The sequence below is a fragment of the Electrophorus electricus genome, chromosome 4 (assembly GCF_013358815.1).
Source record: "Electrophorus electricus isolate fEleEle1 chromosome 4, fEleEle1.pri, whole genome shotgun sequence".
Taxonomy (NCBI): domain Eukaryota; kingdom Metazoa; phylum Chordata; class Actinopteri; order Gymnotiformes; family Gymnotidae; genus Electrophorus; species Electrophorus electricus.
This window is the reverse complement of record NC_049538.1, coordinates 28,515,242-28,537,385: the sequence shown is the minus strand read 5'-3', so window position 1 is coordinate 28,537,385 and position 22,144 is coordinate 28,515,242. Positions and strand designations below refer to the sequence as shown.

The window sequence follows — 22,144 nt, the reverse complement described above, 5'->3', positions numbered from 1 at the left end:
ATTTAGCGAATGGTAAAACTGACTCACTTTTTCCAGGCGTGCTCATTAATTGGATGCTGGGGGCTGCTGAGCCACTAGGGCTGACTGTGCTATGCAGTGCTGTGTTGTGCTAACAGGGCGAGAGCTGCTCACTGTGGTGGGCTAGTTGAGAGCCACACCCAGCCTGAGCAGGTTTAATGTGAAATGCCAGCTTTGGCTCATGCCAGATTTTCCTCTCGGTCCTCCCTGCTGCAGTTAATGTAGAACTTAGATCCACAGTGCAGTGTGTGAGTGTGTGTGTGTGTGTGTGTGTGTGTGTGTTTGTTTGCAACCTAGTTAAGTGGTCTCTAATGTCATCACCAATATGCATTCTTGGGATGTCAGCTGAGGTCCTGTTATTGAAAAGCTTCATGAGTCATTGCATTAGCCTAATAACCTCACTCTCTAAGTCAAACCCTCTTAGAAACATTCATTCATTCATTCATTCATTTGTGGTAGAATATTTAATGAGTATTGAAATATATTAATGAATTCTGAGACAGCAAATATGTGGCATTAATTACACAGCCTGTGTAATTACAGTTTTGTGTATGTCAGTAGCATGCATGCTCACATGCACGTGCCATTGACTGTGTTCTATTCAAAGGCCTCACTACAATTACAGAATGGTCTCAGTGTGATTAGCTAGCTCATGTCATTAATACCAACAAACTGGTGGATGTACTTTTCATCACAGCAAGACAGAAGGCCCAGATATCCGGACTCTACAGGGCTGGTTCAGTGATCTCCCATGTTCAGTGACCTCCCAGGTCATGTCCAGTGATGATCCACTGTCACCATTTTTTGATAGTGCATTAACAGTGATTTGTGCCACACTTGCCTGATGCTTCTCATGTAATGGCTGGCAGTGTAGACAGCTGCTTTTGGCTGCTACTGAGCTCTTTTGAAAGTAAATTCGCTGCTTAAATTGTAAATTATACTCTCTTCAATATAGCCTTGGAAATATACACACATCTGTCCACTTTACATTCATTTTGGTTTGTGTGATTTTTTTCCTGCTTTTAAAGTAACCTAAACTGCAGTTGGATATACAGTATGAAAACCCAAGGGATGTGTGCGTTTAAAATTGATATATAGAAGCAGAATTGTTTTTAAGTACATGTCTGATTCCACTGTTTTGTTCTAGACAAGAAAGGAAGAAAGACAAAGAGAAAAACAGAAGAAAAAGAGTAACTGCAGCTACACTGTATTTGTTAAAACTTGTAGCATATTTCTTCACTGGATTTTCTTAGATTGCGCATTGCTTTCTCTGCAAATAATTTTGTAAGCAAAGAAGAAAATACTTAAAATCAATTTTTTTTCTTTTCTATAATTAACTGTCCCTTCTGCATTTTTTATGAACAATATGTGTCCAAAGTGTCTGCATCTGTGGAAACAGTTCATTGGCAAGAATGCGCCATCTTACGGTTGTAGTAGGAATCACTGCACCACTTCAGAAAAGAGTTTCAAAAAAGGGATACTCTAATTCAAGTTTAGAGAACAGGAGATGGCAGCAGAGGCTCATCTGTCTTTGTTTTCTTGAGATCAGCATGAAGTAAATGGTGCTAAAAAGAGCTAAACAAACAGATGGTCATATTACTTTAGGTCTGTGAAAAACTTGTACACATATTTGCTCATTCTTGACACGTGGCCTCAGGTCAGATGACACTACCACAAAGTATGTCATTGAGCTTTGGCCTTTAACCTTTGATTGTTGACCCTCAGTTTCAAAAGGAACAATTCGGATTTCTTCCTAGCCATGAAAGGGTGGACAAGGTTTTTCACTCTCCCAGACCTTTTAGGGGATCTGGGAGTTTGCCAGTCCAGTATACATGTGATTTGTAGCTCTAGAGAAGGCTTCAGAGATGTTCTGTGGGAGGTGCTCCAGGTGTATGGAGTGTCAGAGCAGTTAATGTGGGCCATTCGATCTTTGTTTTCTTGGGGTGAGAGCTGTGTCCACATTCTCAGCATTAAGGCAAGCTCGTTCAGTGTGAGCGGTGGACTCCACCGAGGGTGTGAATTTCTCCACACCTGTTTGTGATATTCATGGACAGGAGAGCAAAACATGGCCAAGGACAGGAGAGCTTCTGTCAGGGGCACTGTTAAGTTGCTTCACTGCTATTTGTGAGTGGTTTACAGCTGAAGAGAAGTTCAAGTGTCTCAGGATCTTGTTCATGAGTAATGGGAAGAGGGATTCCGAGCTTGACCATAGGTTAGGTGCTCTAGCTGCAGTAAGGCGGTCACTGTTCTGGACTGTCATGGTGAATTTATCAGTCGATCTGCATCCCCACCCTCACCATTCATTATGAACTATGACTAACGGCCAAACAAACCAGGTCATGAACACAAGTGGGTAACAGGGCTCACTCCATGATGATGAGGCACTCAGCTATGTGGTGCAAGCTCAGAGCACTTCTGCTTCTACTTCACATTGAGAGATGCTAGTGGATGCTGGTGGACAGACCACCATTTCACTGTGAGTTATACTGTGTATGACTATGTATGTGACGAATAAACCAAACTTGAACTTGAACTAGTGGTGATGGTGTGGGGACCTACTAGAGAGACTGCATCTCCAGGCTGGCCGGGGAACGCTGTTGGATTTCTTAGGAGGAGCTGAGGACAGACTGCTCGCCCTACTGATGCTGAAATGGACAAAGCAGAGAAGACAAAGAGAAGATGAGATGGTTATAGAAATAGTTTTATTTTACTCACCAGGTCCCAAAAAATAAACACAGCAAGCAGATGGTGGTGACTGAGGTGGTCACATTTTATCTACCTAAGGATTTTCCATTCAACGCTGTGAACAATAAAAAAATTAAGAAGTTTGTGCTGTTTACATTTTACTATACCTTTTTAGTTTATATTTTTACTACGCTTTTTCAGTTCACATTTTACTACTACATTTTTTTTTTACTTGAGTTCAGAGTACTTGAAAAATTGGTCATTTAATGGGTTATTTATTGACTGCTGATTACAACTTTAATATTTAAAATAATTTTTGACCTCAGGTTTTAATAAACATTTTGAAAATAGTGTCTTTAATGCAATATTATGTTTTAAGTGTTGCAAACTGACAAATCCATAGGCTGGATCAAATCTGTATATTCTCGACAGTATATTTCTAAATTGGGAAGAAAGATTCAGATCATGGATCGTGATTATGTGCTAAAAAGATGCTATGATTTTGGGGAACATTGTCCATCCCTAATCCCATGTGTAACTCAAACAAAAGAATTCAATGAATACATTATGAATATGATTCAAATGGAGGTCTCAGACACAATCCAGTACTAAGAAACAGTTGTTCTGTTAACATTTTGTGTTTTACAGTTTGGAATCTTTTCGATGCTATTCTTGATGCTTCAGTGTGATAATAGTGTAATGAATAGTGTGACTTACATGATATAATAATAGTGTGATTTACATGACTCATAAATATCCATTTCAAACCAGATCCACTTTTGTCTGTTCTGTGACTTATGGCAGGTATCCTATTCTCCACCCTGGTGTTTGGACCAGCTTGTGGCTTTATCCTTGGTTCTGTCTGCACTAAATTCTATGTGGATGCTGTCTTCATTGATACGAGTAAGTTTCAAATCAGTCTTCTTTTGTGTTTGTTGCCTACAAATGTAAGGCATCACAGTGAGGCCAGTTATATTATATCATAGATGAGCTTGGTTCTCCAAGACTTTGTCTGCTAGTTTCACCCTGACTGGAATATTAAAATACAGTACTTTGATGAAATTATGAATATTTGACAACCAAAAAATGATTAAATAATGAGAATGAGTTAAAAATTTTAACTTTACAAGTGATTTGTCATAGATTGTCATTAACTATACCTAATAAAGCTAGTAATGAGTGTATGATAGTGCTAGAGCTAGTGAATACTAAGAATGTGAAGAATGTCAAGTAGACCAGCTATTATGCGGATAAGACTAACTGCTTTTATTTCTTGTAATTCAAATTTTCTTATAAAGTATTCTAATTAATCCATTTAAATTTAATTAATTAATCAGAATATAAGCACCAATACGCCCCAAGCCTTTCATCTTCTTTTTCTCCTATTTAAAAATGTACGTGCGTGATATTAATTCATTTGTCAACATCCTGCCCACCCCCAGCCAAACTGGAAATCACCCCAGACGACCCCCGCTGGATCGGTGCTTGGTGGGGCGGCTTTCTCCTTTGCGGTGCCTTGCTCTTCTTCTCTGCCCTCTTCATGTTTGGCTTCCCCTCCTCACTGGCAGAGGGGCAGAGAGAGGGAGGAACCGAGAGTGAGCAGGCTATGCTGCCCCCGGGCATGGACCTGACCAAGCCCAGCAACGGCGTCCCACCCAGCCATCAGCCAAGCAACAGTAGTCCATCATGCTGTGAGCAGCTCCGAGGTAGCGCAGTGTACACAGTAACACCACATCAATGTAATACGCCAACAGAACCTGCAACAAAGGTTGTAACCCTAGCTTTAATTCTAGGAAGGCATCTAATTTAGTTTCAAAATGTAGCAGACAAGATACACGGTTGAATAAGGCACAGTTGCTCTTCCAGCAATGGAGGGGGAATTTAAGCCCACACATGTGAGTGGAGATGGCGGGCTGATGTGTACACTCTCGGTGTTTATCTAACAGTTGCAAACAAAGGAAGAATATTCATGAGTGCGAATCTTGCAGTCTTTGTTTACCATATGACAGAAACTACACAGCTTAAGGAATACTTATAATATCTTTTGTGTAATGATTGGAACTTGCTCTAGTTGTTTAGTGGTGTGCTTTTTCAGATTGACTTAGCTCTCTGGTTCTTGTTCCATACGATTAGTTCTCTTCTTTTTTTTTTTTTTTTTGAAAGAACACTATTGGACCCTGATTCAGATAATTGGATAATAGGTTGTAATAGCAGAGCTCTCCCAAAATAGGATGAGCACAGCTGTTTCTTCCATTAGCAGTGGGAGCAATAAAACCCCTTCTCTTCTTAAAGCTTTTATGTAATAGGCCCAAAGAGTACACAAGAGTGGCCCATTTGGGAAATTATATGAAAGCATATTATATGCTCAAAATCTATCTGGAACCTTCATAATAGTCGGTAAAAATAAGACCATAATTAGCCAAATCCACTTTCATTAAATCCTTAAGTGACAGGCAGAAAATATATATAAAAAAGGACCAAACATACTTTTTAAATCATTTATACCGATGACAAGTAGGCCTTTACAGATCTCCCTGGCCTGAAGGGAGAAAGAGCATGAGAGAGAAGATGCATATGTTATTTAGACTTTCTGGTACACTCCCTGGTAACGCCTGTCAGGTCACTCAAAAGTTGTAACCATGCACGTACATTCACTATATAGTTCACCCTTATGGAAAAATAAAGCCTTGAGTACATGGTAATCCAGAAGAAAGGAAAAAAAAATATATATATATATATATATTTATATATATATATATATATATATATATATAACTATATGCATAGCTGTGCAAATATTTGCAAAGCTGTGAAACAGTTGGTGTTAAATTAAAAGTAATTAAGTCACTGAGATGAGAAGAATAGCATATACTTTTATTAAAGTCAATAAACATTGGTCCTTCCTTTCTGAAGCAAGATATTTTTGAAAGTATGTGTTGAAAGTAATATAGAACCTAAAGAGTAAAAACACAGAGTGCATCTGGATACCATCACATGCCTGGAATTATTCAGTGTTTACCTATAAAGGCTTCTGAGGTTGCCTCATTAAATGGTAAAGACTGTATATGTTGGTATGACCTGTATATTCAGTTGCTGCAGTGGTGGGTCAGGAAAAGATACTTATCCTTCAATGTTGACACAAAAAACAGCTTTTAAGAGCTTTTAAGGTTCTATTACTACAATTTAAAATAATCTTGCTTTGTTTTTGTCTTTGGAATCCCATTTTTTGTTTGTCTGTTTGTTCGTTGGTAAAAGGAGCAAAGCGTCATATCTTTGTAAGGATATGACACTCTTTGTGTAAAAGGATGAAATATTAACATCTCTCTTACACTCTATCTCTCTTTCTATCTCTCTCTCCCTCTCTCTCTCTCTCTCCCTCTTTTCTTCCACTCCTTCCTCACCCCAGTAATTCCCAAGGTGACCAAACACCTGCTGTCCAACCCTGTGTTTACCTGTATCATCCTGGCAGCTTGTATGGAGATTGCAGTGGTGGCTGGATTTGCCGCTTTCCTGGGCAAATACTTGGAACAGCAGTTTAACCTCACCACAACCTCTGCTAATCAGCTTTTGGGTATGCCTGACTCATTACTCCACATGCAGTATATGTGCACAAACCCACACATAGAGGATTTTCTTCACATTCAAATTCAATCTAACTCTATTAAGGCAATTGAATGAATATGTGACCTGTGTACCCTTACTGAGCAGGTATGACGGCCATCCCGTGTGCATGCTTGGGTATATTCATGGGAGGTTTGCTGGTGAAAAAGCTGAACCTCACTGCTCTGGGGGCCATACGGATGGCCATGCTGGTCAACCTAATCTCCACTGCCTGCTACATATCCTTCCTATTCCTGGGCTGTGACACAGGGCCTGTCGCCGGGGTGACTGTCGCCTATGGCAACGAGTAAGGAGGGCTAGAGCTTTGCTTTTTTTCTCCGTAAAGAGCTTGTATTTGTTTGCTTTGTTGAAATTTTACAAGTGTTTTCTTATAATAAAGGAACATAGTGAAGAGCAGGTACATTCTAGAGAGTACTCATCATAATTGCATCCCTATATGTGTTCAATAAGTACTGAAAAACATCTTCGAAAGCCTGAAAATTAACAACTAGATTGCTCAATTTATAAGATGTGAACATAAGGGATAAAGTGTGTGTGTGTGTGTGTGTGTGTGTGTGTGTGTGTGTGTGTGTGTGTGAACGCAGGACCCTGCAACCAGGCCAAAAACCAGAAGCCTCATGCATGAGTAACTGTAATTGCTACACATCCTCCGTTAGCCCTGTGTGTGGCTCCAATGGGGTCACATATCTGTCCTCGTGTTTCGCTGGCTGCACCAGTTCCATCAGCACCGAAGAGCCTCCTCCTCTTGCTCAGGTTGTCACCCTTCATGTTTCTCTGTCTGCACCACTCTTTATCTCTTGCTGGTTTGTCTTCTGTAGTCTGCCTGTCTTTCCATGTGTTTTTGTGAAGGTTTCTCCACCTATATCTGTTTTTCTCTCTGTATGTCTTTCTGTCCCACTGTCTCTCAGTATTTAACTGTATATTTCTCTTATTCTTCTCTGTGCCACATGTTTTCAACTCAAAGTGTATCTGGCTGTCTGGAAAGGGCACTCTGTCCTGCAGTGAGACTTTGAATAGGCCCCTGCAATATGGCATTCTGCATGCATGAACATACAATGTACATGAACAAGGACTCCTAGTAATGTGTAATCCACAGTGGCCTGGCCCTAGTGTTTGGTCTACCCACAATATTGTACAAGTCAAGAGAGAATTTTGTAGTGATAAATATTTATGATATGGTTTTAGTTGTGTTTAGCCTTGTACAATTAAATCTCTAGGTGCTTGTGGACACCCCAGTCACCTGTATGTCTCAGTGTCTTACCACCATTATATGTTGCATATGTTTAAACAGGTTTATATTTCTCTTTTAACCCATTCAGAACCTGACAAAGTGTATGTGCGTCTCTGGTGACGGGGACTTCGGCACAGCCGTGCCAGGTAAATGCCCTAGTCCCGGCTGCCAGGAGGCCTTCCTCACCTTCCTGTGTGTGATCTGTGCCTGCAGCATGATAGGAGCCATGGCTCAGACGCCGTCCGTCATCATCCTCATCAGGTAACTCGGCTCCTGATTCCCTCTCCCAGACAGCCTATGGAGAAATGTTTGTGATGTTGTCACGTGAAGTATGTCTGTTTTTGTGTGTCTACAAGATGAAAGAGGACCTAGTCAAGAGCTGAACAGGTTCATTAGTTACACTAAAGTTTCCTACAGATGCTATGATCCTTTTTCCTTAGCTAGTTGGAATAAAACAATAACAAATTTTATTTGTTTTATTTATTTATATAATGTTTAGCAATCAACAAAGTGGCTTTTCAGAAATCTGAATCTAGAGGCACATTATACATTAAACTTTTACACTTTAAACACTGCACAATTGTTAGGCAAGTTGTATTTTTGAGGATTCATTTTATTTTTGAACAACTAGAGTGCTCTCGATCAATCCAAAATGTTAATAAACCTCAAACCTGAATATTTAAGAGAGTTAAAGTGAGATTTTGGCTTTCTTAGGAGAATATCCATGTGTGCGTAATTATTGGGAAATTATTAGTGTGCAGAATTATTATGCATCTAAAGGAAAAATGGACATTTTCCCATCTCACTTGTTTATTTTCATCTGTTAACGTGAGAATAATAAACAACTCAAAATTTACAAATAAACATTTCTGACAAAATAAAATAAAAAATCAGTGACCAATATAGACATCTTTCTTTTTAATAACAGTCATAAGCCTTCCATTCATGGAATCTGTCAGTTTCTTAATCTGTTGACGATCAACTTTTTGTGTAGCAGCAACCATAGCCTCCCAGACACTGTTCAGAGAGCTGTACTGTTGTCCCTCACCATAAATCTCCCATTTAAGAAGGGCCCACAAGTTCTCAATAGGGTTTAGGTCATGTGTAGGGGGCCATGTCATTACTCTTTCATCTTTAAGGTCTTTACTGGCTAGCTACACAGTGGAGGAGTACTTCAGTGTATGCAATGGAGTATTGTACAGCATAAAAATCATGGTCTTCTTGAAAGATGCACACGACTGCTTGAAGAAAGTGTCTTCTAAAGCTGGAAAGAAGGTCTGGGAGTTGATTTTGAGTCCATCTTCAACCAGAAAAGGTCCAACTAGCTCATCTTTAATAATACCAGCCCATAGCAGTACCCTACCTCCACCTTGCTGGCAGCTGAGTCGAAGTAGAACTCTGTGTCCCATTACTGATCCAGTCACAGGTCCATCCATCTGGTCCGTCAAGAGTCACTCTCGTCTCATCAGTCCATAAAACCTTTGAAAAATCTGTCTTCGGATATTTCTTGGCCCAGTCTTGAGGTTTCACCTTATTGGTCTTGTTCAGTGGCGGTTGAGTTTCAGCCTCCCTTACTTTGGCCATGTACTGTACACCTTGTACTTCTGGGCACTCCAGGTAGGTTGCAGTTCTCGAATATGACAGCACTGGAGGATAATGGGTTCCTGGTCGCTTCCTGTTTGATTCTTCCCAAATCTTTGGCAGTTAATTTGTATTTTTTTTTCTCAACACGTTTCTTGTGACCCTGTTAACTATGTGCACAAAATATTTGATGGTACTGTGATCATGCCCCAATATCTTAGCATTTTTAAGAGTGCTGCATCCCTCTGAAAGCCTTTTTACAAATTTTGACTTTTCAGAGTCAATTAAATCTCTCTTCTTTTTTTTTTGGCCCATTTTGCCTGAGGAAAAGAATCTGGCTTATAATTATGCACATCTTGATATAGGGTTTTGATCCCCTTAGGCCACACCGTCCCTCATTACCCAAATACACCACCTGATATGCTTAAATCCAATAAGCCAATAAGTTTATACAGCTTGGAGTTGGAAAATATGCATAAAAATGATGATATGGTCAAAATATTCTCTTTCCTAATAATTGTGCACACAGTGTATATACTCATGTATTTTTCTGTCTCTGATTATTCCTCTCTCTCTTTCCATCTCTTTAGAACTGTCAGCTCAGAGCTGAAATCATACGCTCTTGGTGTTCTATTTCTTTCACTGCGGCTGCTAGGTAAGATCAATGAAAACAGCCAATATGCATCACAACTCCTGATATCTAAAGAGCAACTTATGTCTAAAATTGGTTGCATTAAGGCCCCAAAGGCATCACTACAACAGATTTATGTAATGGTCTATTATGTTAAATGTTCTCTCCCTCCTGTGGCTGTGCTCGTGGTAATCATTTTGTTAGACATCATTAAATTATCTGTGATTTCCAAATAATTTAAACTGTTTTGCAGGATTCATCCCCCCACCTTTGATCTTTGGTGCGGGAATTGACTCCACATGCCTGTTCTGGAGCACTGAGTGCGGGGCCCGGGGTGCTTGTGTGCTGTATGACAATGTGGCCTACCGCCACCTGTATGTGAGCCTGGCCATTGTGCTGAAGGTCATTGCTTTCCTCCTCTACACCACCACATGGCAGTGCCTACGCAGGAACTACAAGAAGTACATTAAAAACAACGAGACCTATGTGACATCCACCGAAATCTTCTCCTCTGACGTAAACCTTGATAGTCTGGGCAAGGGAGCTGGCCAGAACCCAGTGAACAGGACAAAGTTTATATACAGCTTGGAGGACCATGAGTGGTGTGAAAATATGGAATCTGTCTTATAGAATATGCCAAGATGAAGGACCTGCTCCATGCTTACAAATATGTCTTTTGTTGTTATTGTGTTTGGAAGGATGGGAGATATAGACATTTTTGGGTTTTTCTTTAAGGGTGACCTTTCTAACTGTCCCGTGGCCTGACTGCTGCACTGAATCTATGCTGATTGCTATCAGGTCCATGTTATTCATGTAGGTCATTTCATCATATCAGAGAAGATATTCATCTAGTGCCAGTGAACTCAGTCATTGTTGTTAAGTGGAGACATATACTGTATTCTCCCGCTAGGGCTCACCTGATAATGAGCTGGAATTAGGCCAATTATCCAGTAGGGGATGTCTTACATGTATGTTATCACAAAATGACCGTTTCTCTCGAAATTCATTGAAGCAAAACTTTGCTAAAGTTAATTTCAGTTATTTACATTATAAATGTTAGTTATCCATCTGCTTTTTAACATAAATAGGACAAAGGACAAAGCAACAAATCAGTTGCATTAGATGCATTTCCTGTGTTTAATGCACAGATAAAAAAAATTGTCAATCATGCTTGCTATGCTTCAACATCTGTTTCCTGCAAATAGCAGAAACAATATCAGCACATATTGTGTTAACATTATGGCCAAAATACACAGAATTCTTTTGCAAAAGAATTTTTTTCTACTGTTTTATCACAAAATTCGTATATTTAAATAGCTGCATTGTATTAAATTAATCTCAGTTTTCATCCAAACATTTGTAATCCTAAAAATGTCTTACATGTATGCTCATTGAGACATATGTATCTATTGATGCAATAGTTGGAAAGTATTTGAAAGAGCCAGAGAATTTGTATCTAAATAGCATTTGTTCGCTAACTCATGTACATTTCTTTGTTTGGTTGTTCGTTTTTTTCCCGTTTTGTTTAGTTTTTAGTTTTATTTGGGTTTTTTTAGAGTACAGAGTAGAGTATTTTTTTAAGGAAAAGAAATGAATTTTACTTTTACTTATCAACATGATAGTGTCATATTGCCCAGAGGAATATGATGATGTGATTTACAAATATGGAATTACTGTACATTATATAGATATACAGAATGTGACTGTAAGCAGGAGAGAAGAATAGGTAACAAAAGATGCAACAAAGAGAAGCAGAAGCAGGCCTTTCACTTAAAGTGACAGTGACTCTGTTGTACACCTCTGCCCCTAGCTGAGATGTCTCACTGTTGCAGACCAAACAGAAGCAGTTGCACAGAGCATCACATTGGCACTGACGTCAGGTAGGGTAGTCTGGGCATGATCCCTTGAGCCAGCAACTTTATTTCACAGATATCCATATTGGGCGAAGACCTTATACATGAGGAGAAGGCACAGCTACATGAACTAACATTTAGCCGACTGAGTGTTTCTAGCTTAGTAAATGCCATCTTGGATCTTGCAAGCTATCACTTTGAGTCTGGCAATGTTCCATATGGGAGCCATTTATTTGGTCAGTCAGCATGTTCTAATCGCTTACAGGATGGTTCAGCTGATGGCATCCACTAAATAAACAAACACCCATAGGACAAATTGTTGGGGTAATGCCAAACTACAAATGCAGAGCAGATCAACATAAACACTAATGAAATGAAAAATGGTTACTACCAGGACACTTAAAATCTAGATGAACATAAAAAAGTAACATGTCATATGAGTACATGCAAAGCCATACTACCTGGCTGAGGCAAAGTAACAGTAAAGGGTGGCCCTAAGGCTCCCTGCAGTGCCCCAGCTTTAATACATTTTATAGACAAGCAAACAGAATGGAAACTTATTTTATGTGATATAAAAAATTTAATCTGACTCACTGCAGCTTTTAAGGTCAACTGCGTCTGCATGCAAAATAAAAGCCATGGAACATGGGATGCTTTGCTTGTTCCGTTTTGATGCCAGATACCAATGCATAGTTTCCCCCTTTTTGCTGAAAATAATCATATAACTGATAGTGTACATAATTTGAAAACCTATTTAAGGCTTAATAGCACACTTGTGTTGTTTTACCAATAAAAGTATCTCTGAAGTACAAGGACAGGTAGTATCCATATACTTTTTGTATGGCAGATCATTTTATTTTATTCTGCAAATAAATTATTTTTAAGAAAATACTCAGGTTTTGGCACTATGGTTGTTAAGCTTTTTGAGTGGATGAAAAGGACTGTTTTGCAATAGTATTGTTCAGCAATTAAAATCAAATTTACTCATTTAATCATCAAAATAATTGCATATTAAATTTTTTGGAAAACACATTCAGTGTTTTTGAGCATGTCACTTCTATCTGCATCATGATGTCAGTCATACTAAAGACTCATGATTAATGAGTCTATTGAGCAATTAACAAGTTTTGTTCATGTCAATGGAAACAAATCGATCAATTGATCAATAGATAGATAGATAGATAGATAGATAGATAGATAGATAGATAGATAGATAGATAGATAGATAGATAGATAGATAGATAGATAGTCAAAATTGCAGTGAAGTACATAAGAGTTCTAGAGAAAAGGGATATTTTGGACAGAGGCCCTGTTTCTCTGGAAACCTATGTACATTTCTGCACTTTTGACTATCTGTACATCTTTTACTACAGTGCACTGCAGTTACTTACTTGGAATCTTTGAATTATATATGTAGATTGAGCTAAAATATTAAGACTACTGACAGGTGATGTGAATGATGGCACTTGTCAAGAAGGGGAATATATTAGGCAGAAAGAGGACAATCGGTTCTTGAAGTTACTGTGTTGGCATCAGAAAAAAAGTGTAAATCTTTGAGTGACTGACAAGGGCCAGATTGTAATGGCTAGACCATTGGATTAGACCATCTTCAAAACAACAGGTCTCTTTCCTGTATTTAGTTTTAGTACCTACCAAAAAGCAGTCCAAGGAAGGACAATTAGTAGAAAGGTGTCAAACACGATACATTGCAGCTTGGTGGTGTATAGGGTAGTATAGCCACAGATTGGCCAGAGTGCTGATGCTGACCCCTGTACACCACTAGAAGCACCTACAATGGGCATGTTGTTTTACATCATGTGATGTGGACAGTTGAGTGCATGTGTGTTGCTTACCTGGGGAAGAGATAGCAACAGGGCACATTATGGGAAAAAGGCAAACCCGGCGGAGGCATTGTAATGCTCTTGGCAATGTTCTACTTGGATCAATTTTTATGGATGTTACTTTGACCCATACTGCCTACATAAACATTGCTTCATACTAGGTAAACTCCTTCATGGGTATATTCCCTAATCGCAATGGCCTCTTTCAGCAGGATAATGCCACAGTGCAAAATTTGTTCAGGAATACAAAAAACATGAAGGTGTTGATGTGGCCTCTAGATTCCCCAGATCTCAATCCAATTGAGCAAATGTGAGATGTGCTGAAAAAACACCCGAATCCAACAAGGACTAAACATCATCCAACTACAGACCAATAACCTGTCATGGAACATGGAACAAGTTCATGCCAAGAATACTAGCAAACAAGCTGAATGTGCATGCATGCGAGTAAAAGTACAGAACATTAGAGGCTCAAAGTATCACCTATTGAGAGATATAGTTGTCCACCAGAATTCCAACACCAGCTAGTCAAACCTGAGCATTGCTTTAAATGGCTTTTAAAAAGCATAGAACTCAATGTCACACACTTAAAATCTTGAATGCCTAGCCCTGTATAAATAAGACCATAACAGCCTTCAGTGAGAACTCTGTGGAAAACTGAAAGAGAACAGTACAACCCAACTCATAGACAATAGCCCAGCTAACAAAAATGTTTGCTATATACCAAGGAAATGCACTGTCCCCAATGCTGTTCTACATATGTCTGAATCCTCTTAGCCAAATGATTAGTTGGCTTTGGTACAGATTCAGTAGTGGAACTACTACCAGCCACCTCTTGTACATGAATCACATCAAACTATATGCCAAAAAGGCATGGGACATTAACCCACTGACCTACCCAGCCAATAATAATAATAATAATAATAATAATAATAATAATAATAATAATAATAATAATAATAATAATTGTAGTGAAGATAGCCTGGTTCATTATATAGTACTTTGGACTAATTTTCTAAAGCCTTCTAGAACTGTCAAAAGAGGAATAGGACATACCTGATGTCAAGAAAAATCTCCACATAATGAACAAGTTTTAAACCCTAAAATAAGAAAGGTCTAATCTGTTATGTCTAAGGCATGTTCTGATTTTTTGTTTCTTTTACACTCATGGACGTATCTTGTCCTACTTGAAATATGGTGCTTGTGCTGCCCCCTGTGGTTCATTTTGTTCTATTTTTCTCTTGTGCCTTTTAAGGAAGCTAACGATGTGAGGGTCAGTTGTTTTATTGAATTAGCATTAGCTCACTGTGAAGCCTAGTTGTTGTGGCTTGTTCTGTGGACTATGAAACCTGCCATAACTTTACATTCTTCTCAATAACAAAATGTCCAATCTATCCATATACATCTCAAATCATCGTGCCATGTGTTTCTTTTCATCATTATTATTATTTTTATTTTTTAAGCACCTAGACTAATGATCCAGGGCTGGAGCCTGTGAGAATGAGGTCGTAACCCTGCCATGAACATCTGCCTTTTACTTCTCTAAATTCCGCCAGGACATCCAAGTATTGTAATCCATAGAATGGAATGTGAGATTCTGTTTTCAATCCCCATGCATGTTATTAACTTTAAAACTCTGCTGCTGGATTTTAACTTAATGAAAGATCTGTCTACATGCATCTCAAGGACACCAAGTCTATTTCCATGTGATTTTTATATGTAAAGATATTAATCTGTGGGAATTGTCTATTTTTCAGTCATAAATCTACAGTGCCATCCAAAGACTGACATGAGAAGTCGTCTACTTTCATGTTTCTCTTTTGCAGGTATAACCATCTATAAAGTAATCACTAGAGGGAAGTCTAGTTATTTTAATGTAACACTTCTATTCTATTTCTATTCTGTTCTTCTATTATGCTTGAAAATGTATTTTAAATTTTTTTATCCATTTCCTTCCTTTCTATCGTATTGACTGATGACAAGATATGTGGCTGTGTCTTGGTTTCTATAGTATTACTATATAAACCAGGTAGGTGGAATCATGTTTTTAAATTAATTAGTCTGTATCTTTTAAGCTGAGGTAGCTCACACAACATGGTTTAGGTAATGAGGTGCTCATGTTAATCTGCATGTTATAATGCTGTCATTTATGTTATGAGAACAAGTGTCGAAGACCATAAGTGAAACTGTTAAAAAAATGCTTATTTTTCTTTTATTCCTCCCATCTTCTTCATGGTGATTTTCCCAGAAATGCTTCAATATTATACTCAACCCCGTCTAGTTTGAAGGTTTAGAGTTGAGACTGAATTGAAATCTCATTAAAATTTCCCTTTGTAGGGTGGTTCTCCATAGTTTAATAAGTCTGAACTTATAGTAAAGCCTTCGTACCACTACATAATCATTATTCTTGTTGTTGTTGTTGTTGTTTTTGTAAGTTAGCAACTTTCACAATTTCAAAGAAACACAAAACAAAAAGCCTAATCAGAAGTTGTAGTTAAACGGTAGTGAGTATTCTGAGAAACATTTGTAGCTTTGTAAGTAAAAAGAGAGATGCAAGTATAAATAAATGTAGATTCCAGAGGGTAGAGGCAGCAACACTAAGAGACTATGGACAGCCTGAACCTCATGACAGCTAGCAGGCCAGAATAAGAGGATCTTCGTTTGTGGGACAGGACATACGGAAGTAGTAGTTAAAAAAATAGGTGGGTGCCAGGCCATGCAGGGCTTTGAAGGCAAACAGCAGGATTTTATAGCACACATGCTCTGTAACTGGTAACCAGTATAACTGGTAAAGAATGGAAGAATGTGAGTAATGTTGGCCAATATCAGTAGGTATTTGGATTCTGGCTATGTAATTATGAATATACTAGAAAATGTTTTTGAGGGTCAACCATAGAATAGAGTTGCAGTAGTCTAATCTAGATATAATGAAGACATGCACCAGGATCTCAACATCTTTAAAGAAAATTACAGGGCAGAGTTGAGCAATATTACAAAAATTGAAAAATGCAAAATTATGAAGCTGTACAAGGTCTTATCTGGGAATTTAATATGTGGCTCAAAGGTGAGATATGCTCAAACAGGACACCCAGGGTTCGAACTGTGACGATGGGAGGCAAGGCAGAATGCAAAAGCGAGCTGTCATTTAAACAGACACATGTTTATTTTTACTTGTAACAGAACCAAACCAAAATATGAACAACACTAAATGAAAATAAGACAAAGTGTGACAAGCAACAAAATGGACTGAGAACACAATAGGGCAGCTGACAAAGCAGCACACACTGGGTCAACCACCAACAAGGAATGACTAACACACAATGACTTAAATATACATGTTAACAATGACTCTAACGAGGGACAGGGGTAACACATAATGAACTAACAATGGAGGGGAATAGCAATGTAGACACACACACACACACACACACACAATGACAAACACCAACAAGACATCACAAGGACATGGTGGGATTCAAGGAGGAGGGGCCAGTGCTGTGACATGAACAAAAGCAGATGGACTTACTGGAGTATCATCAACAGCAAGTGGTCAGTGTACGCTGAAATGACAGACTGGATAATAATAATCATAAATTCAGTTTTCTTGGCATTTATTTTTAGAACGTTAATGTGCATCCAGTACTTTAACTCCCAAATACAGGAAACCAGTGTGAAAGATGTAAATGACTCTCTAGTATTTATGTGCTCTGAGATTGATGAATATCATCAGCATAGCAATGAAATTTGAGGCCATGATGATGGATAATGTTTCCAATGGGCAAGTTGTTAATGATAAACCAACTAAGGGCCAAGAACAGGCCCTTGGGGAACACCCTGAGTAACAGGAGCAGTATTATAGTGGTACCTCTCTTTGTGGATACAAACTGACACATATATTTTAAATAGGACATAAAGCAGGTTGCATAGTTCGCGTATAAGGCCAATAGTGGAAATTTAATAAATGTGAAGTGAAAACCTGATTAAAAGGTTTCTAAAGGGTTATTGGAATTCAGAAAATCTTACAGCTGGGAGGCAACAACCATCTTAAGAACTTCAGGGAAAAAAAAGATAACTGAACTGAACTGGCCCGGTTTCTTTACAATGGGGGTAACAGCTGCCATTTTCAGAGGACAAGGAACATGATGAGTGAACATGACGACAAAAAAAAAATAGGACAAATGTGAGCAATGCTTAACCACAAGATTTATGATTAGCATAGTAATTAAACCAAGTCTGTACAGAACATCACAACAAAAATATCAATAACCAAGTGGGAGTGCCTCATTTATATTTATAAACTTTCCAGGTTTCAGTTAAAAAGAGCATATCCAGATGATTTTGTCCTATGAGGTAACTGGGCAATGTGCCTTTATTCGTAAGTGAACAACATTTAAGCAGCATTAAATTAAGTGAACAGGGTACACCTGAAGGAGGTGATTCAGAAGAGGTGATGGACTATGGAACTGCAGCCCCAGCAACTCTTTGATCGGATTTGATTTGCGGTTCATGTACCCACAACCATTAGTGCATATGTTGGGGATGCAGGAAACTGACAAGTAATGCAACAATAAATCTAGGTTTTAATAAATGGTGGATGCATCAGAAAACCGAACAAGACCAAGGGTGCAGCAGTAGTTTCAATTTCAGCAGGAGTATAAGTATTCTGACGTCCTGAGCAGTGAATGATTATACCACTGGCACCAGAGCTGAGGCCAAAAAAGCCAAGCATGCAGGCAACAAGGAGTAGGCATTCAGTAGGACATATAGTTTACCACCGGTCATGCTAGGTATCTGATTGGTGTTGGACCATGATGTTAGTTGATGTGGATGCCATAGTCCAAAACCAATCAGAGACCTAAGCAAATGCAGTAGCTCAAAAGACTTATAGCAAGCAACTTTTTTTTTTTGGCTTTGTAAAGCAACATTAAGTATGAGAAAAGCTTTATATGAATTAAACATATCATTATTATAATTAACTGAATGTATAAGAAAGCTCACTCACAATTGCAGCCAAATGTGCAAGAATTAGAGAAAGGGCTCGTAGCAGCAGGAAAATGGCAGTAAGAACACATCCAGAAAACAGGAAGTAAATAGGCCTCTGGTAAACAGCCGGTAATAGTCACTCAGGTGGCGATGGTAAAAACTAAGAGTTCCACCATTTAAAATTAATGAAAAATAAATAGGTCCAGTGAGAAACAACAGCTAAGGTGCACACAGCATTCTCTCACCAGAAGAGGAAGCCCTAAGCACTAGGTTAATTGAGGCTGGCATGTATCACACCAGACAAGACCCAAGATGCAGACTGTGCCTCTGAGCAGCAGCAGGAGCCTCTGAGACAATCCAGCACCTAGTAGCAGAATGCTGGCAGGGAAAGCGAACAATGAGAGACACAACCAAGTGGCAGGGAGCAAATACAAGAACATGTACATAGCATATGAGCTGAACAGCACCAAGACCAAATGGGAGGAACCACTGAGTGTGGTGGAAAACAACAAGGTAAAGATCCAGTGGGACCTCCAGAACCAGACAGATAAACAAGTAGTAGTAAAAAAGTAGCAGAAAAGTTGGAAAAACATGATGGACTGAAAGAAGAAGTACAGAGAATGTGGAAGGTTGTCCTAGTGGTGATGTGGGCACTTTGGGCAGTGATCCCTGAGTCAGTTTGAGTGGCTACAGTAGGATCCCAAGAATGACATCAGTTTCAGTCCAGAAGAGTGCAATTCCAGAACCAGAGAAAATATGAAATATGACCATCCACTAGGAATTATGTACATGTATGATTGTTGGCATTATCTGCCTGTAGACCTTTCCTACTGACTTATTCTGTTGGCATAGATGATTTGCACTGACCTGTAGTCCATAATATCAGCTGATCTATTTTGAGTTTTAAAGTAAGAACAATATCTTGTTTTTTGGTTACTTCTAGCACTCCCTATGCCAGCTCTTACATTGCAGACTTCTTTAATGAATGCTTTTTTTAACAGTATTTTTATGTAGCCTTTAACAATGGAGCAAATGGAACTTTTCTCCTTACATTTTCCACAGCCAAGGTAATTCTGGAATTTTTCAAGTCCTGGGGATAGTGTAAAATAAACATTGGTTAGGAACACACCTACATGCTGCTTTTCAAATAAATGTACTCAACAAATGAAAAACTCTCAATCACACAGCCTTAAACGTTCACTTCTATATCTCAGAGAAGAACATGCCTATTTGTTGTGACCTAGGGCAGACAGGCTGCACATTCAGTTTTCTCACTGATATTTTTTAACAATTAAAGATCACTCTTGAAGAAATCCTGTCCAGTAAATTTATTTTGCCAGGTGTTTTTGATCTGTGGGTACTTCCTATAGAGTGCTGGAAGAGTATCTCTTTAACTGGACAGACAAGCAAACTCTATGCTGAAAACTCTTCTTCCATACTGTGTTGACAGAAGTCCTGAGAGGAAGATAAGCAAGACTTAAGGGGCCGAATATTCTGAATCTCTAAAAGTTTTTTTACTCTTCTGGGTTCATCTGCACAGCACTGTACACAAATGGGGTGGGGTTAACTTAGCCCTGCATTTCTAAGAAACATGACTCAACTACAGAAAGCATTCAAATCTCCTGTTGCTGGCTCTAGAATGAAGGAAGGCAAGGTGTACATTGCATATTTTCTCATCCAAGTCACAGATGCATTCAAGTTGCTAAAAGTGACAAATAGTAGGTGATTTACATAATGATTAATAAGCCCTTGAAGAGCTGAATCGGGTGTGCTAGGGAATGGAGAATACACTAAGCAGTGCTATGGCCCTCCACCACGGCAATTAAGGAAATCTGCTTTAATTTGTTAAATTAGATTTCACTACATCATATGGCATATGAATTGATTCTTTTAGATGCTATGAAAAACTTCAACAAACAGAAGATATCTTTAGGGATGAGCGTGATGAGCGTGTCCAGTACTACTGAGAAATGGCTGTATAACCTGGTGTATATATGCTAATTAGAGCGATTCAGATGTCTTATTAATAAACCACAACAACCTTTTAAAATAATCCACTACAACTCACATCTATACTATAACTACAGCAATATACCCATAATTTAATGCATCTACATAAGATGTTTAATAGTAACAGATATTATTAGGACAGGGATTTGTATTAGGATTAGGATTACAGTTTAAGTGTAATACTGATTCCTGGCTGGTCCTGTATCCAATCCCTATAAAACTAAGTTATACATGGAAAATGATTAAAAGTAAGGTACAAGGAATGAATCTTTCTTCAGTTTGTCAAAAAATTCAGAGCATGTAAATTTAATTGTCATGTAAACCTCTACTACAAGATGTCTGCTTAAATGCTTTAAAAAATGTCTGCTTAAAAAATCTGTCAGATACAGTTTATTCTGGCCCTGTGTTTCAGGATCCCATTCATTGCACAGATGTTGTGTCATTTAATTTGACACCCATGATTCAGATCATGGTGTTTCTTAGCAGTTAGGGACTGGGAAACTCTCCCTAGGTTAGAGGGAAAGGCTAACATGAAAACTGTCATATTATAGCTGCTCATTGAACATCAGCCTGTCAGTATAAACACAAACACACAGGCTGTAGTTTCTATATCATCAGACAAAATTCTTTAAATTCTGAATCCGCTTGATCCCATTCCTTCCAGTCTGTTCCATACAATCTCGAAAAATCTGCTTCCTTTCATCTCTGTCATCATCAATGACTCCTTATCATCCTCCAAATGCTGTAAATGTAAATGTAAATATTTTCCCTTGGTTAATTAAAATGGCTCAGCAGATCATGGACAGGTGTCATGGTGAGGACACTAAGGTCCAAATCCTGGGCCTCACACTCCCATAGTTTAGTCAAAAGAGTTCCATTCAGTATGCATTTGAAGTACATGCTGCCTTTTGGAATTGGTACTTTAACATTCTATTTGCAGATAAATGCAGTATATTGGAAGAAAATGCATGAATTCCAGGCAAAACGTCTGAAGCCGTCTTGCTACATTAAAGGTCTAGTTACCTTTTTGGAAATGTTTTATGCAAAAGAGAGAGTGCAAACGTCAAGAAAACCTTTGCTGATGTCAGGGTTTGCCCTAAGCATGTATCTAAATTCTGTCTTGGATACATTATCCCAGTTACTTGTGGGGAATGTTAAAATGGGACACTGATGCACACTTTCCATTTACGCTACAGAACAGCCACTGTGGAACATTCAAATTTTTGTGACATCTCTTCAGTTATTTCAGTTACATGTGAAGTAAATTGATGTTGCAAGAACTGTCTAGAACTAAGACTTTTGACAAAGTAATATAATTTAATTATTTTTAGATTAACACTTTTGTGACACTTTTCCTGTTCCATATCCATTTTATATTTTAGGTCAATTAAAAGCGGACTTTCTTTACATCTCAGTGTGTTTCTTTTTTCAGTGTGTTGACTAGAGTATATTGCTTCTGGAATTTGATTCTGGATTCACTATTACATAGAAAATTATTGAAATGGACTAAGGAACTGCTCTGAAGAATGCAATTCCTCGGTCAGGGAATTTCTGGTGGCTTTTAGAGTTTTTTCAAAGAGCTAAACTTGTGCACAACAAATGTAATTTTACCACAGGATGTTTTACAGCTGGTAGTTCTAATTTGAGGAAAATTGAGAAGGTAGCCCTCTCCAGCCAGTTGCATCATCAG

General features: G+C 38.5%; 1 protein-coding gene across 1 annotated transcript in view; it reads left to right on the top strand.

Annotated features, from left to right (window-relative positions):
• Positions 1-12,665, top strand: part of slco3a1 (solute carrier organic anion transporter family, member 3A1) — a 41,986-nt gene extending 29,321 nt beyond the window's left edge. The window contains exons 3-10 of the mRNA XM_027004601.2: positions 3,508-3,606; positions 4,146-4,409; positions 6,110-6,274; positions 6,412-6,610; positions 6,909-7,077; positions 7,644-7,816; positions 9,727-9,791; positions 10,021-12,665. Of these exons, the coding sequence (XP_026860402.1) occupies positions 3,508-3,606; positions 4,146-4,409; positions 6,110-6,274; positions 6,412-6,610; positions 6,909-7,077; positions 7,644-7,816; positions 9,727-9,791; positions 10,021-10,397 (1,511 nt within the window). The 3' untranslated portion in view covers positions 10,398-12,665. The remainder of the gene's footprint in view (positions 1-3,507; positions 3,607-4,145; positions 4,410-6,109; positions 6,275-6,411; positions 6,611-6,908; positions 7,078-7,643; positions 7,817-9,726; positions 9,792-10,020) is intronic.
• Positions 12,666-22,144: the final 9,479 nt, after the last annotated feature.